The sequence below is a fragment of the Salmo salar genome, chromosome ssa17 (genome assembly GCF_905237065.1).
Source record: "Salmo salar chromosome ssa17, Ssal_v3.1, whole genome shotgun sequence".
Taxonomy (NCBI): Eukaryota; Metazoa; Chordata; class Actinopteri; order Salmoniformes; family Salmonidae; genus Salmo; species Salmo salar.
In genome coordinates this window covers 74293559-74309552 of record NC_059458.1, presented here as the reverse complement: position 1 = coordinate 74309552, position 15994 = coordinate 74293559, and the positions used below count along the sequence as shown (strand labels likewise).

The following is a 15994-nucleotide window of genomic DNA, read 5'->3' as shown; positions in this document are numbered from 1 at the left end:
CGTGCCCTTGAGCAGGGCATTGACCCTGGATGCTTCTGTGTGTCGCTCTGAATGGGAGTCTGTTGGATGACTGGTATGATGTAGTTGTTGAGCGGCTTCACTGCAAGTATATTGTATGTTTCGGATATTCAATAAAAAAAATTATAATAAATACAAAAAAAGGTACAGTAGCACGGAATCATTGACAAAACTTAAAACCAAGTGTATAAGGGCTATTATAAACCGGATATTTTGGATCCTGGATGCTGATTGGCTGAAACAGCATTCCAGCTGTGTGTATATCATCGATATTCCAAGGGTATGATATAAACATACTTGTTGCTGTTCTATCTGAAAGTTTCACGACGCTGTTCTTGATATGCCACAGCAAATGACAAAAGAAAAGAAATAAGCTTCCATTAACGTATGACCTAACCTTGTATCTAGCCTAGCGTTTGGTTTGCAACAGTCACATACAGCAGACACATCACAACATATGCCATTTTAACAAGGCTAATCAGGAAGTGTTCATTCCATCTCTCGCGCTACCTCTCTATCCAAAGTAAAGACACAGACCGTGTCTGAATACCCATATTTGCGTTCTAGTCGGCATTTTGGGTGTGTGAAAATAGAAAGTTTTATTGTATGTGAAATGTAGAAAATTGCTTTAAAACGCCAGGATGTTATACTCATTTTGAGCGAGAGATGGAATGAACACTTCCTGATTAGACTCGTTAAAATGGCATATGTTGTGATGTATCTGCTGTGTGTGACTGTAGAAATCGCTGCACACTATTGAGGAAGAGAATCAGTGCACAGTCACACACATATCTGCCGACACATGCATTAATACACACATGCACGCTCGGACAAAGGCCCAACTCACACTGTCGCTGCACTGACAACCTAGCGTCTGTGAAAAGACAGAAATGCTCATAGCATTACATGTAGTCATTTTGAGACATTACCACAAAAAAACCTCAGAGTCGATTAAAACCTCTACAGGATCGGTGGGTCCCATGCGGGACGTTTGAGCTAATGTAGGCTAATGCGATTAGCATGAGGTTGTAAGTAACAAGAACATTTCCCAGGACATAGACATATCTGATATTGGCAGAAAGCTTACATTCTTGTTAATCTAACTGCACTGTCCAATTTACAGTAGCTATTACAGTGAAAGAATACCATGCTATTGTTTGAGGAAAATACACAGTTATGAACTTGAACAGTTATTAATAAACCAATTAGGCACATTTGAGCAGTCTTGATACAACATTTTGAACAGAAATGCAATGGTTCATTGGATCAGTCTTAAACTTTGCACATACACTACTGCCATCTAGTGGCCAAAATCTAAATTGTGCCTAGGCTGGAATAATACATTATGGCCTTTCTCTTGCATTTCAAAGATGATGGTACAATTTTTTTTATAAAAAGCATGGTTTTTTCTTTGTATTATATTTTACCAGATCTAAAGTGTTATATTCTCCTACATTACTTTCACATTTCCACAAACTTCAGTGTTTCCTTTCAAATGGTATCAAGAAAATGCATGTCCTTACTTCAAGTCCTGAGCTACAGGCAGTTAGATTTGGGTATGTCATTTTAGGCCAAAATGGAAAAAAAGGGGCGGATCCTTAAGTTAAATTGCAGACTGAAGCAATAGGCAGCAACTAGCCTCAATTTGACAAAATAGTAAGTACAAACCTAAGCATGCAATAGTACTAAGCATATAGGAAACATTGTTATAACAAAAAGCGGCCATTGAAAACAAACAACAATTGACCCCTATTGATCTAAGCTAAATACTGACATTACCTGGTAACACTTTTAATGAGGCATACATATAGTGCCTTGTAAATTTATAATTCCTTATAATGCACTTGTTAGTGTCTTATACTACTTGGTATATGGCCAGAGAGCATAATGCATTATAGGTTAGCTTCCTATCTCGCTTAACTTGTTAGCATCAGTCATGTCATTAGCTTCTGCTAGCTCGTTAAAACCATCTTCATAGCCAGCTATCTTCCTAGCAAAGTGAGCTAGCTAGACAGCTAAGTTTCGGCATGTGCCTAGCTTTACCAAATATATGTTTGTTGCTAACATAACTACCTACAGTAGTCCATGCTTATGTTCCTAGTTCCTTTCAATCAATACAGTAAATGTCAACAAGCACACAATAATCAAACATTTAAATAATGAGATATTTTTTATATATTTTTTATATTAGCATTAATAAGCTAGGATAAAAGGCTGTTTTGATCAGAGTCTCGCTCTTGTAGAACCAGCCTGATTGCAAAGTTTACAATTTTTTGAGCCTGGAGTCCCAACTCATCAGACTGGTTCCACCAGGATGACATCCTTGAGGTTAATATTCTACCATGGTTATCCTCGACTTTTGGAAGGGGTGGACACACCACAGTCTCTGATTGGTTACAGGCGGATGGGGTTACCCCAACAAACTGCAGCAGGGTGCTGTGCCCCTCCTGTCTGAGGAGGAGTGCAAGAAGCACTGGGGCAACATGATTCACAAAATGATGATCTGTGCCAGTGGCAAAGGTGTTTCCTCCTGCATGGGGGACTCCGGTGGCCCCCTGGTCAGTGATAAGAACAAGGTGTGGAGCCTGGTCGGTATTGTGTCCTGGGGCAGCAGTGGTGGCTCTACCTCTGCCCCCTCTGTGTACACCTGAGTCGCCGAGGTTCGCACCTGGGTGGACATGACCATGATGCTCAACATTTGCATTTGAGTCATTTAGCAGACGCTCTTATCCAGAGCGACTTACAGTAGTGAATGCATACATTTCATACATGTTTTTTTTTTTTTCTGTGCTGGCCCCCCGTGGGAATCGAACCCACAACCCTGGTGTTGCAAACACCATGCTCTACCAACTAACAATGCCACAGCCTCCCTATCCAGAATAATATGTACTGCTACGCCATTCTAGGTTATGTATATCTATGCATCAGTGGAGGCTGCTGGGGGGAGGATGGCTCATAATAATGGTCAGAGTGAATGGAATGGCATTAAACGCATGGATGTGTTTGTTGCATTTGATACCATTCCACTGATTCCGCTCCAGACATTACCACGAGCCCGTCCTCCCCATATTAAACAGTATTTTTACTACTTGATGAATTTAAATGATGTGCACAAACAAACACACAGGTAGCTGAATAAACAATAGAATTGATCATCTAGAGTTTCTTGATCTTGTCCGACAGTCAGGACATGTCCTCTGTGTATATCTGTTTGTTAGTTAGTTAGTTTTGGGCTAGTGGAAGAGATGAGGGCCAATACACCACCCATAAGAGGTGAGTGATACCCAGTCCCAGTGCCAGTTGCCTTGGAATGCAAATGAAGACTAGACTGAACACTTAATGCATGCTGGGTAAATTAGCACACTCAATAATTATCGGAATAAAATAACTGCGGTTTTCAAAGGCAAAATTAGTGCAGTTTTACAGACGGGATATGCAGATTATCAAAAGCATTTAGATTGCATTTCTGAATATTCTTATAAGATATAAATATTCAGGTCATCTTGATGGTTCACAGGTCACTTCCTCCCAGATGGGGGAGAGACAGGAAAAGGAAGGACAGATGGAAGGAAGTTGGGAGAGAGAGGTTTTGGTGCCACTTGTGATGAGAACGTATTCCATTTTACAGAATAAATAAATCATTTATTAGACATAATTTCTCAGTTGGTTTCATTAGGGCCACTGAAGAGATCTTATCTTAGATTAAAACCGGGCAACACAGAGCCATACCCTTATCAATGCATGGTTGGCTTCCAAACTCCCAATGAAAGTGATAACGATCATTTGATGTAGCGTAGTGCTCCTGTTCAAATGACTTTTAGTCAAACTGACTGTCTAAGTCGTAACTGTGGACACTCTCTCTCCCTGGTAAATTAACAAGGCTTTGATTTTGAGGAGGTGCCAAGTCATTGTTGGCTACTAATTAACCAAACGTAGCAGGCGTAGAAAAGCACCTGAGCAGAGTCCCCACTTCCGTTTTTTAGGGGAAACGGAAGTTAGATTGAAAATTCTGTATCCCTGAAAACCAGAAACATCTGGTTTCTGACAACGCCGTTAAGGGTGGCTACAGATTAACCTCTGAGATACCCATTATGCATGGCTCTTCTTCTGCTGTATGCCACTGAGCTAAAGAAATACAATAGAGCTTCAATTAGCTAGGGAAGTACCACAGAGCTTCAATGAGCTAGGGAAGTACCATAGAGCTTCAATGAGCTAGGGAAGTACCACAGAGCTTCAACGAGCTAGGGAAGTACGATAGAGCTTCAATGAGCTAGGGAAATACCATAGAGCTTCAATGAGATAGGGAAGTACCATAGAGCTTCAATGAGCTAGGGAAGTACCATAGAGCTTCAATGAGCTAGGCAAGTACCATAGAGCATCAATGAGCTAGGGAAGTACCATAGAGCTTCAATGAGCTAGGGAAGTACCATAGAGCTTCAATGAACTAGGGAAGTATCATAGAGCATCAAAGGGCTAGGGAAGTACCATAGAGCTTCAAAAACACACACAGGGCAATTTCCCATTATATCTAGCTGAGAGACCTGTTCATATGATTGTGCTAATGGAAGGTGCATGTATGCCATCTGACAGAGACGTAATAAAACCTCCGTAACCAACGATGCACCCCACTCACTCCTCTATCCTCTCTCCTCCCAGAATCCTTTGTGCGAGGGGTAAAGTAAATGGTCGGTTCACGTAAGGAAGACAGCCGCGGTGCCATGATTAATAGAAGCCATCATTCCCAGAGGATGAAGCCGCAACGTGGGCGCAACAGCTCTGCTCAAACCTTTCTCATCTTTTAACATGAACGTGCGTTGGATCTTTTCCCATTTTCTCCCTAAGTTTCATATTTCAGCTGGCCCTATTGTGAATAGGCATTAGTGTCAGGTTAACGGATGGGGTTTAAAGTTAGAGAGGGTCACAGGGCTAGATCACTAGCTACTGGTCTGTGGAACTGGTAGAAAGAGCTGGCGCTACACTAGCCTACAGTGCATTGAAATTGTACAGCAGCATGTGTTTCACTGAATTCAACTGACAGGGGACTGCACAGCACATGTTTCCCTGTGGCCCAATGCATCCCCTATAAAGTCTACTGGAACATAAAAGCCACAGTATATTCCTACCCTCTAGCGTTTATCTCAACCACGACCTTTAAGATATTTCCATGTGGAGAAAACATATGAGGTAAAGATACGCTGTACAATATGTCAGGTCACATTGATTAGGACATACATCACCGAGCGCAATCTAATGAACTGCGACAACGGCCTTGTGCATAGCATATGAGAGCTATATTGGAGAGGCATCGCTGTCCTATTAGATATGAGCTATGGTTATCTATTCACTTTGCCTCAACAGTGTCACAATTCTGAGGTCAGCCAATAGCTAATCCCTCCATGATCCACAACGGCAGATTCCTCTGTTGACAGTAGGTATGAAGATGTCCTCCGACGGTGACACACCCACACACGCCCTTTTAAACAAGGCTAAATCAGGGAGTGGGAATTTTATCTCTCGCTCTACCTCTCAAAGTAAAGACACACACACGCCTGCCTAGCGCCTTTACACAATCCCTTACCACATTGATAACTTCAGCTCTATCAATTGCTGTATACAGCTCATCTAAAGCGCAAAGGATAATCTAGACGGAACTGTCAATATCGTGATGAACTGAAGCCTGTGAGAAAAGACAGGAATGCTCATAGCATTACACATAGAAACATTGAAACACGACCGCTCAGAAACCTCAGAGTGGATTCACTTACAGACTATAGAGTGGATTCACCTACAGACTATAGAGTGGATTCACTTACAGACTATAGAGTGAATTCACTTACAGACTATAGAGTGGATTCACTTACAGACTATAGAGTGGATTCACTTACAGACTATAGAGTGGATTCACCTACAGACTATAGAGTGGATTCACTTACAGACTATAGAGTGGATTCACCTACAGACTATAGAGTGGATTCACCTACAGACTATAGAGTGGATTCACTTACAGACTATAGAGTGGATTCACCTACAGACTATAGAGTGGATTCACTTACAGACTATAGAGTGGATTCACTTACAGACTATACAGTGGATTCACTTACAGACTATAGAGTGGATTCACCTACAGACTATAGAGTGGATTCACCTACAGACTATAGAGTGGATTCACCTACAGACTATAGAGTGGATTCACATACAGACTATAGAGTGAATTCACTTACAGACTATAGAGTGGATTCACTTACAGACTATAGAGTGGATTCACTTACAGACTATAGAGTGGATTCACTTACAGACTATAGAGTGGATTCACCTACAGACTATAGAGTGGATTCACCTACAGACTATAGAGTGGATTCACTTACAGACTATAGAGTGGATTCACTTACAGACTATAGAGTGGATTCACTTACAGACTATAGAGTGGATTCACCTAAAGACTATAGAGTGGATTCACCTACAGACTATAGAGTGGATTCACCTACAGACTATAGAGTGGATTCACCTACAGACTATAGAGTGGATTCACCTACAGACTATAGAGTGGATTCACCTACAGACTATAGAGTGGATTCACTTACAGACTATAGAGTGGATTCACTTACAGACTATAGAGTGGATTCACCTACAGACTATAGAGTGGATTCACCTACAGACTATAGAGTGGATTCACCTACAGACTATAGAGTGGATTCACTTACAGACTATAGAGTGGATTCACTTACAGACTATAGAGTGGATTCACTTACAGACTATAGAGTGGATTCACTTACAGACTATAGAGTGGATTCACTTACAGACTATAGAGTGGATTCACCTACAGACTATAGAGTGGATTCACCTACAGACTATAGAGTGGATTCACCTACAGACTATAGAGTGGATTCACTTACAGACTATAGAGTGGATTCACTTACAGACTATAGAGTGGATTCACTTACAGACTATAGAGTGGATTCACTTACAGACTATAGAGTGGATTCACCTACAGACTATAGAGTGGATTCACTTACAGACTATAGAGTGGATTCACTTACAGACTATAGAGTGGATTCACTTACAGACTATAGAGTGGATTCACTTACAGACTATAGAGTGGATTCACTTACAGACACGACATACAGAAACATCTCCACAAGCAGCAACTCATAGTTCCCTTTCAACCAACTTCACAAAATAACACATCAAAACGTATGCAGGCAATAATACTAAGCATAGATGTGAAACTAGTTTGAATAAAGGCAGTCAATTACCAGTTCATGATGACATCAACACAGTCTCCTAATCCAACTACAGTAGCACGCTTGGCTTTAAATCAGAACAGAGAGCCAACAGGCACCGACACTCTACTCAGTACTGTACCTAGAGGGGTCTGGCTTGGCTTTCCCATAGAGCAGACGACTCTTTCTCTCCCGGGGCTTGGCAGTGGGCAGGCGCGAGCGCGAGACAAGGGGGTCAACTTGTTCACCATGGGACATGATGAGTTAAGTGGGAGGGATCGCCGATGCTGCCCCACTACCTTCTACAGTTCCAGCCCCAGAGGCTCCTGGATGTCGCGGGTCACCAATGGGGAGTTTCCCCCCAACATAGACGCACGCACACACGCACGCACGTACAGAGCACTTGGCCTGCTCACATTTACAGTTGCAGCACTGGGCTTTCTATAGCCAGCACCTGCTGCTGGAGCCCTGATCGGCCTCACTGGTGTCTGGGGGGGAGAGAGGAGGACGTGTGTGTGTGTGTGTGTGTGTGTGTGTGTGTGTGTGTGTGTGTGTGTGTGTGTGTGTGTGTGTGTGTGTGTGTGTGTGTGTGTGTGTGTGTGTGTGTGTGTGTGTGATTAAGTGAGTGAAAGATAATTGATAATTGCTTTATAAAAAGCAACACTGCATTGTTCGGTGGATCAGACTACATTGTCCTAGATTGTATTTTTGGTCAAGAGATCCAGACAGGGCTGGTCACGTCTGTGAAATCAAACAATGCTGTACGCAGGATGACGTTTATTGGGATGAGTCTTGTCCTTGATGCAAAACTTCTGCTAGATGGGGTAGCTGCAAAGTCAAAATTGGCTATACTGTAAAAATGCATGAAAACAAAAATGTGATTTTTAGTCTTCGATTAAGGTTAGGGTTAGGCATTAGGGTTAGCAGTGTGGTTAGGGTTAGGGTTAGGAATTAGGGTTAGCAGTGTGGTTAAAGTTAGGGTTAGCAGTGTGCTTAAGGTTAGGGTTAGACATTAGGGTTAGCAGTGTGCTTAAGGTTAGGGTTAGGCATTAGGGTTAGCAGTGTGGTTAGGGTTAGGGTTAGGCATTAGGGTTAGCAGTGTGGTTAAGGTTAGGGTTAGGCATTAGGGTTAGCAGTGTGGTTAGGGTTAGGGTTAGGCATTAGGGTTAGCAGTGTGGTTAAGGTTAGGGTTAGGCATTAGGGTTAGCAGTGTGCTTAAGGTTAGGGTTAGGCATTAGGGTTAGCAGTGTGCTTAAGGTTAGGGTTAGGCATTAGGGTTAGCAGTGTGCTTAAGGTTAGGGTTAAGGTTAGGTTCAATGACATTGTGGCTGTTCCAACTAGTGATTCATGATGAAAAATGCTAACCTGCATGTCATACGGGCAGACACTTTACAGCTCAAGCTAATTGGCTAATGTAACATGCCCTCATATTCCCCTACAGTTGAATATCTAAAAATCCTTCTTGTGTCGGTTCTGAACTATTTATGACAGACTGATAAATCATCCTGGTTTGGGTCAGAGTTTTGACACACACATACACACACATGCACATGCACACACACCGTATCTGGTTCTCCATTAAAACCACCACCACACTGACCACTTCTCTACTGGGAGAACAATGGCTTCCTGTAGCAGTGATGGGCTGTGGAGCATCACCTCTCGTGGGGTGTTGATTTAATAATCGCCCCCAGGGGAATGAGACGTTACTGGGCCTGGCAGACCTTGAGGAAACCCTGGCAGATCCTGGGTGTTGTTGCAAGCCAGCCCCATACATTTAACTATCCCTCTGGTTCCTGGCTCCTTATGGCCTCCTGGCCTACTTCTGCTGTGTGACCTCACCCAGGCCCGGCTTGTGGGACTGGGCGATCCTGCCATGGCGGTGGTAGTCTCGCTGGAATGCCAGCGTCGGCCTTGTACCAGGCCGGCAGGGGTATCGGACCCGCACCTGTCGCTTGTTGCTGCCTCTGACTGGGAGAGGTCCCAGGGAGCTGAGGCCCGAGAGGGAGGAATGAGGGGCAGCTGTGCCTCTCTGTGCACCCCTCCCACCCACAGCCATGCTAAAACCCCTAGACTCAGTTATTCAGTTATAGCCTCTCAAACTCTGCCCCTCCTTGCCTCTCTCCCTCCCTAGCGTTCCCCAGTCCTGACAGTGACCAGAGGATCAACACCGGGTACCTCAGAATACATCTGTACACCAGCAGCAGGCCAGACCAGGGCCTGGTTGGGATGGTTGGGAGGTGTAACCTGAGCTCGCCAGGGGAATGCCACCCATGTGTGGTACTTTAAACCTCTCTTTAGATGCTTCTCTCAGGCTGGGCTGTCTATTTACATCACATGGGCCTGGATCCCTTCCTGTTTTTATTGCTTAGTGGGCAGCGGCAGTGTCCACTTTCTGTCTACTTCTGCAAAGTGTTGAAATGTTCCTCTGTTAGCTCCTATCTGTTTATTAAATGGTAAAATGTCTGTCTAAACTACTGGCACACAGCTCGGACACCCATGCATACCCCACAAGACAGGCCTCAAGAGGTCTCTTCACAGTCCCCAAGTCCAAAACAGACTATAGGAGGCACAGTACTACATAGAGCCATGACTACATGGAACTCTATTCCAGTAAAATTTGCGTTAAAATTTGATTTAAAAAACACCTTACGGAACAGCGGGGACTGTGAAGCAACACAAACATAGGCACAGACACACACACACACGATAACATACGCACTATGCACACACATACACATGGATTTAGTACTGTAGATATGTGGTAGTGGTGGAGCAGGGGCCTGAGGGCACACAGTGTGTTGTGAAGTCTGTGAATGTATTGTAATGTTTTTAAAATTGTATAAACTGCCTTAATTTTGCTGGACCCCAGGAAGGGTAGCTGCTGCCTTGGCAGCAGCTAATGGGGATCCATAATAAATACAAATGGTGTGACAGTACATAGCAGGGACCTGTTTGGATGAGACAAGCTCAATTTGAACCATACACCAAAGTAAAAATATCCCAAGATCAAATGTGTTCAGAAACAAAATAACAAACCAGCATAGTGGCTGCAAATGTGACTAGAAAACCATTAGTAAGGAAAATGCAAAACTGACCCAAAATGTAGCATCTAGCGCCAACTTCACACGACGCCATTGAGATGTGAGGACAACTGAGCCTACCTGGACTGCATCTCTGGTTGCGTTTTGAGGGGGCTGGCCGGCGCCGCCCCGGTGGTCTGGTGTGTAAGCTCTACCAGAGACTGGTAGTACTGCTGCTGCTGTTGCTGCTGCTGCTTGTAGCGAGACAGGATGAAGAACAGTCCCAGGATGGTCTTTAGATTCCCATTCCGGATCTCTGACGGGTAGACAGGGGAACAGAGCACATCATTATCAGGAACGTGGGTTCAAATCTCGCTGCTGCCAACCACACAGAAATGTATGTACGCAGTACTATAATTGGTTTGGATAAAAGCGTCAGCTAGCTAAATGACATATATTACCGCCCTGTGTGATCCCTGGCTTGGCTCAGAGAAGACACAAACACACATCTGACAAGGGAAGTGAGTATCTTGTGTTGTTTTAGTCTCAAAATGAGGAAGTGAGACTGAAATAGTGAGTCAGGTACAGTGTGCTATTACTAACGGAACAAGTGGCTAATTTAATATTGATATTGACTATTTCACAGTTATTGCACTAGGGATTCACCTAAGACCACTGGCTGAGTGACTTCGTCCTCGTGAGAAATGGGTTCTGACTAGGTTGCACACATTCACTCTAAACTTACTCTAAAATGCTTTTAAAGTTCACTTCTCCCTGCAAAACAAAGGGAGCCTATCAACTGTGATATGATTCATCTGAAATCCAGGAATGAAAATGTATCTCTCGCTCAGCCCCCGTCATCGGAGCGCTAACGCATCCACTTGTGAAATGGCTTTTCATATCAGAATAGCTGACACAGACGCTGTTTGAAAGATTTCAACAGCTGACACAGCAGTTTACGTAAGGGGGCTCAACTTTCTTGGCCTGTTGTTTGCCGATTACAAAAAGTTGGAAAGATTAATCTTTACGTTTTCGATTTCAAACTCCAGGAAGCAGTCATTTATATTGTTACAGTGCAGCAGTCCAAACGGGCAGTATTCACTTGAAGAACGAAAACGTCCCACATTCATTCGGCAAAGCAATTTGTCACTGGCCAGAGAATAATTGGAGATTTACAGTGTAGAACACAATAGCAAAACAGAAATACAGGGCCTTTGAGGTTACTATTTGAAACATGAAGGGCCAGTTTCCCGGAATAAAAAACATGCTGAATGGAGAATCTCCATTGAAAGTGTTTACTAGTCCAGGACTAGGCTTAATCTGGTTCAAGGTAAACCATCCTAGAGTATGAGAAAGAAGCAGTCGACCATGTGAACATCTATTCATACTGTAAATACAGACATTTGATATCAATGTGACCAGTTGTCTCCTTGTGCTTCATTTGGATGTGGAACAAATTCATTAAACACAGATATCGCAGCAGGGTTGTCATTTAGAGAAAAACAAAACAGCTGCGATTCTGAGGAAAATGGAACTGAACTTGATCCAGATATCGGGTAACAGAGGGAGGTCAACCATGATAGGATTTCCTCTAACGCCAGCCTGCTCTTTACCAGCCTGCTTTACCAGCCTGCTCCCACTCCTTCTATTCAGCCTGCTTCCAGAGACCCTCTCCCTCAGAATTATCCAATTATGGTTAGTTATGCTAAGCTCCATTGGCCCCACCATACAGGAGCACATGTCTTGTGCCCAGTTTCAAAGCAACGTGGGCTAAGTGCTGTCAGCACTTCGGTGCCAGTCCTCCTTGTGCCACAGTCAGAGTATATGGGCCCCGCTTCGAGGGACTTTTAAGTGGTTAACACGGTTTCATTTAACCTTTTGTCTTTTTTGGGGGCGGATTTTACGAGCCACAAAGGACTTCGGAGGAGGTAGATGGAGGGTTCTGCTAGGCCTGAATGGTACTGGAAAAGTATTGAGGAATAATGGGACTGCTGAACTGCTCCCACCCAATTAATCTTTCCTGGATTTAATCCCCAGACGCGGGCTGATTTAGCCTTGGCCTCTTTCAATAACATTTGACCCTAACGACCAAGGCTGCGAACTTTGACTGTAGAGAAAGAGGAAGTTATACATTTCCCTTTCAAAAGTGACATGATCTGAGGTCTTTAACCTGTTGGGGCTAGGGGGCAGTATTTTCACGGCTGGATAAAAAAACATACCCGATTTAATCTGGTTACTAATCCTACCCAGTAACTAGAATATGCATATACTTATTATATATGGATAGAAAACACCCTAAAGTTTCTAAAACTGTTTGAATGGTGTCTGTGAGTATAACAGAACTCATTTGGCAGGCAAAACCCTGAGACATTTTCTGACAGGAAGTGGATACCTGATGTGTTGAATGACCTTTAAGCCTATGCCATTGAAACACACAGGGGTTGATTAATGTTTTGGCACTTCCTATTGCTTCCACTAGATGTCACCAGCCTTTACAAAGTGTTTTGAGTCTTTTACTGTGAGATCTGACCGAACAAGAGCCATGGAACGGTGATGGCCAATTAGACTCTGGCGCGCGAGTTCATGTTGGGTACCCTCGTTCCAATACGTTATAAAAGAGAATGCATTCGTCCACCTTGAATATTATTCATGTTCTGGTTAAAAAAGGCACTAATGATTTATGCTATACAACGTTTGACATGTTTGAACGAACGTAAATATATTTTTTCCCCTCGTTCATGACGAGAAGTCCGGCTGGCTTAGATCATGTGCTAACAACACGGATCTTTTTGGATATAAATGATGAGCTTTTTTGAACAAAACTACATTCGTTATGGACCTGGGATCCCGGGAAGTGACATCTGATGAAGAGAATCAAAGGTAATGGATTATTTACATAGTATTTTCGATTTTAGATCTCTCCAACATGGCCGTTTGTCTGTATAGCAAAGCATATTTTTCTGGGCGCAGTGCTCAGATTATTGCAAAGTGTGATTTCCCAGTAAGGTTATTTTTAAATCTGGCAAGTTGATTGCGTTCAAGAGATGTAAATCTATAATTCTTTAAATGACAATATAATATTTTACCAATGTTTTCTAATTTTAATTATTTAATTTGTGGTGCTGACTTGACTGCCGGTTATTGGAGTGAAACGATTTCCTCAACATCAATGCCATAGTAAAACGCTGTTTTTGGATATAAATATGAACTTGATAGAACTAAAAATGCCTGCATTGTCTAACATAATGTCCTAGGAGTGTCATCTGATGGAGATTGTAAAAGGTTAGTGCATCATTTTAGCTGGTTTTATGGTTTTGGTGACCCTGTCTTTGAATTGACAAAACATTACACACAGCTATTGTCAATGTACTCTCCTAACATAATCTAACTTTATGCTTTCGCCGTAAAACCTTTTTGAAATCGGACAACGTGGTTAGATTAAGGAGATGTTTATCTTTCAAAGGGTGTAAGATAGTTGTATGTTTGAAAAATTTGAATTTTGACATTTATTTGGTTTCAAATTTGCCGCTCTTTAAATGCACCTGCTGTTGATAGGGTGCACCACGGGTGGCACGCTAGCGTCCCACATAGCCCCAAGAAGTTAAACCTCGTATTCTACATTCTCTTCCCATTTCAGCTACTCTGTACCCCAACCAGCTGACAAATTGAATGTTGGGGATCAGGAGAGTGAGTATGGGTGTCCTCACTGATCCAGCAAGGAGAGGCAGTTAAGTGCTACCCACGCTAGGAAAAACAGGCCTATTCCAACAGGCATCTGTGCCCACAGAGATCAAGGAGTAAGTTTAGGCTCGTGTCACAGTCGTCACAGTGGGAGCAGGGCCCTGCCGTCCAGCTGGTTCTCCCTCACCGTACAGACCCTGCCACCACTTAACGACCTGCCACAGATAACCCCTCGCTGTACATGGCTATGAACTGCAGGAAGGACACTTTTAGAGGTTCACACCTGCTTTTAAAAGGTTTGGTTTAGACTAGAGCGAGTGACCCTTGAATAGATCTCAGCAGGCACGGATTAACCTATCTGCGGGTTAACTGGTGGAACTGAAAAGCGGGTGTTGAATACCCTGGCTGAACAAAAGAGTGCTGGACATTGGATGGTTGTTGTACCGTTTGTTGGCTGTTTTCTAGCATTGAACAGAAAATGAGGAAGTCCAGTTTTATTATGCTATGTATTAAGTCTTTGTTTGCTTGCTATGAAGTTATATCAGGGGTGTTTCCGGGACTTTGACGCATGCGACAAACAAGATCATTAAATCTGGCACATCTGAGGCTGAGGTCGCCCACAAGACGCCTTTCTGGAGTTTTTTTCCTAGAAGATTATTAGATTGTTTTCTTGGAAAAATCCTATACCCTCCAAGTACATCAAACGTCCCGTTTCTTTTCAAACTCCACGCCTCGTAAAAACTAAGCACAAGCGTATGGAGGCCTCAAAAGTCTGCAGAACCCACAGCTAATTCAATGAAGCATAGTCCTCACGAGCTTAGGGGTATATGGAATGGCTGGCCCACTCCTCATATACATGGTCCAGGGGGACAGAGACCCTTGTCTGGCCCACTCCTTATACACATGGCCCAGAGGGACAGAGACCCACGCCTGGCCCACTCCTCACACACATGGCCCAGGGGGACAGAGACCCACGCCTGGCCCACTCCTCATACACATGGCCCAGAGGGACAGAGACCCACGCCTGGCCCACTCATCATATAGATGGTCGAGGGGGACAGAGACCCTTGTCTGGCCCACTACTTATACACATGGTCCAGGGGGACAGAGACCCTCGCCTGGCCCACTCCTCATACACATGGCCCAGGGGGACAGAGACCACTGCCTGGCCCACTCCATACACACATGGCCCAGAAGGACAGAGACCCACACCTGGCCCACTCCTCATTACATGGCCCAGGGGGACAGAGACCCATACCTGGCCCACTCCTCATACACATGGCCCAGGGGGACAGAAACCCACGCCTGGCCCACTCATACACATGGCCCAGGGGGACAGAGACTCATGCCTGGCCCACTCCTCATACACATGGCCCAGAGAGACAGAGACCCATGCCTGGCCCATTCCTCATACACATGGCCCAGGGAGACAGAGCCCCACACCTGGCCCACTCCTCATAACATGGTCCAGGGGGACAGAGATCCACGCCTGGCCCACTCCTCATACACATGGCCCAGGGGACAGAGACCCACGCCTGGCCCACTCCTCATACACATGGCCCAGGGGACAGAGACCCACGCCTGGCCCACTCCTCATACACATGGCCCAGGGGGACAGAGACCCACGCCTGGCCCACTCCTCATACACATGGCCCAGGGGAACAGAGACTCATGCCTGGCCCACTCCTCATACACATGGCCCAGGGAGACAGAGACTCATGCCTGGCCCACTCCTCATACACATGGCCCAGAGAGACAGAGACCCACGCCTGGCCCACTCCTCATACACATGGCCCAGAGGGACAGAAACCCAGGCCTGGCCCATTCCTCATACACATGGCCCAGGGAGACAGAGACCCACGCCTGGCCCACTCCTCATAACATGGTCCAGGGGGACAGAGATCCACGCCTGGCCCACTCCTCATACACATGGCCCAGGGGACAGAGACCCACGCCTGGCCCACTCCTCAAACACATGGCCCAGGGGGACAGAGACCCACGCCTGGCCCACTCCTCATACACATGGCCCAGGGGGACAAAGACCCACGCCTG

The 15994-nt window shown here is 44.6% G+C and overlaps 1 protein-coding gene across 14 annotated transcripts in view; it reads right to left on the bottom strand.

Moving 5' to 3' along the window:
* LOC106576581 (neuron navigator 3) overlaps window positions 1-15994 on the bottom strand; it is a 416631-nt gene that overhangs the window by 123398 nt on the left and 277239 nt on the right. For 12 of the 14 annotated variants that reach the window (XM_045700121.1, XM_045700110.1, XM_045700113.1 and 9 more), the window contains exon 5: window positions 10403-10577. In XM_045700121.1, coding sequence (XP_045556077.1) covers window positions 10403-10577 — 175 coding nt within the window. Of the gene's footprint in view, window positions 1-7271; window positions 7525-10402; window positions 10578-15994 lie in introns of those variants that run through there. The other 2 variants (XM_045700122.1, XM_045700123.1) reach the window with 2 other exon arrangements.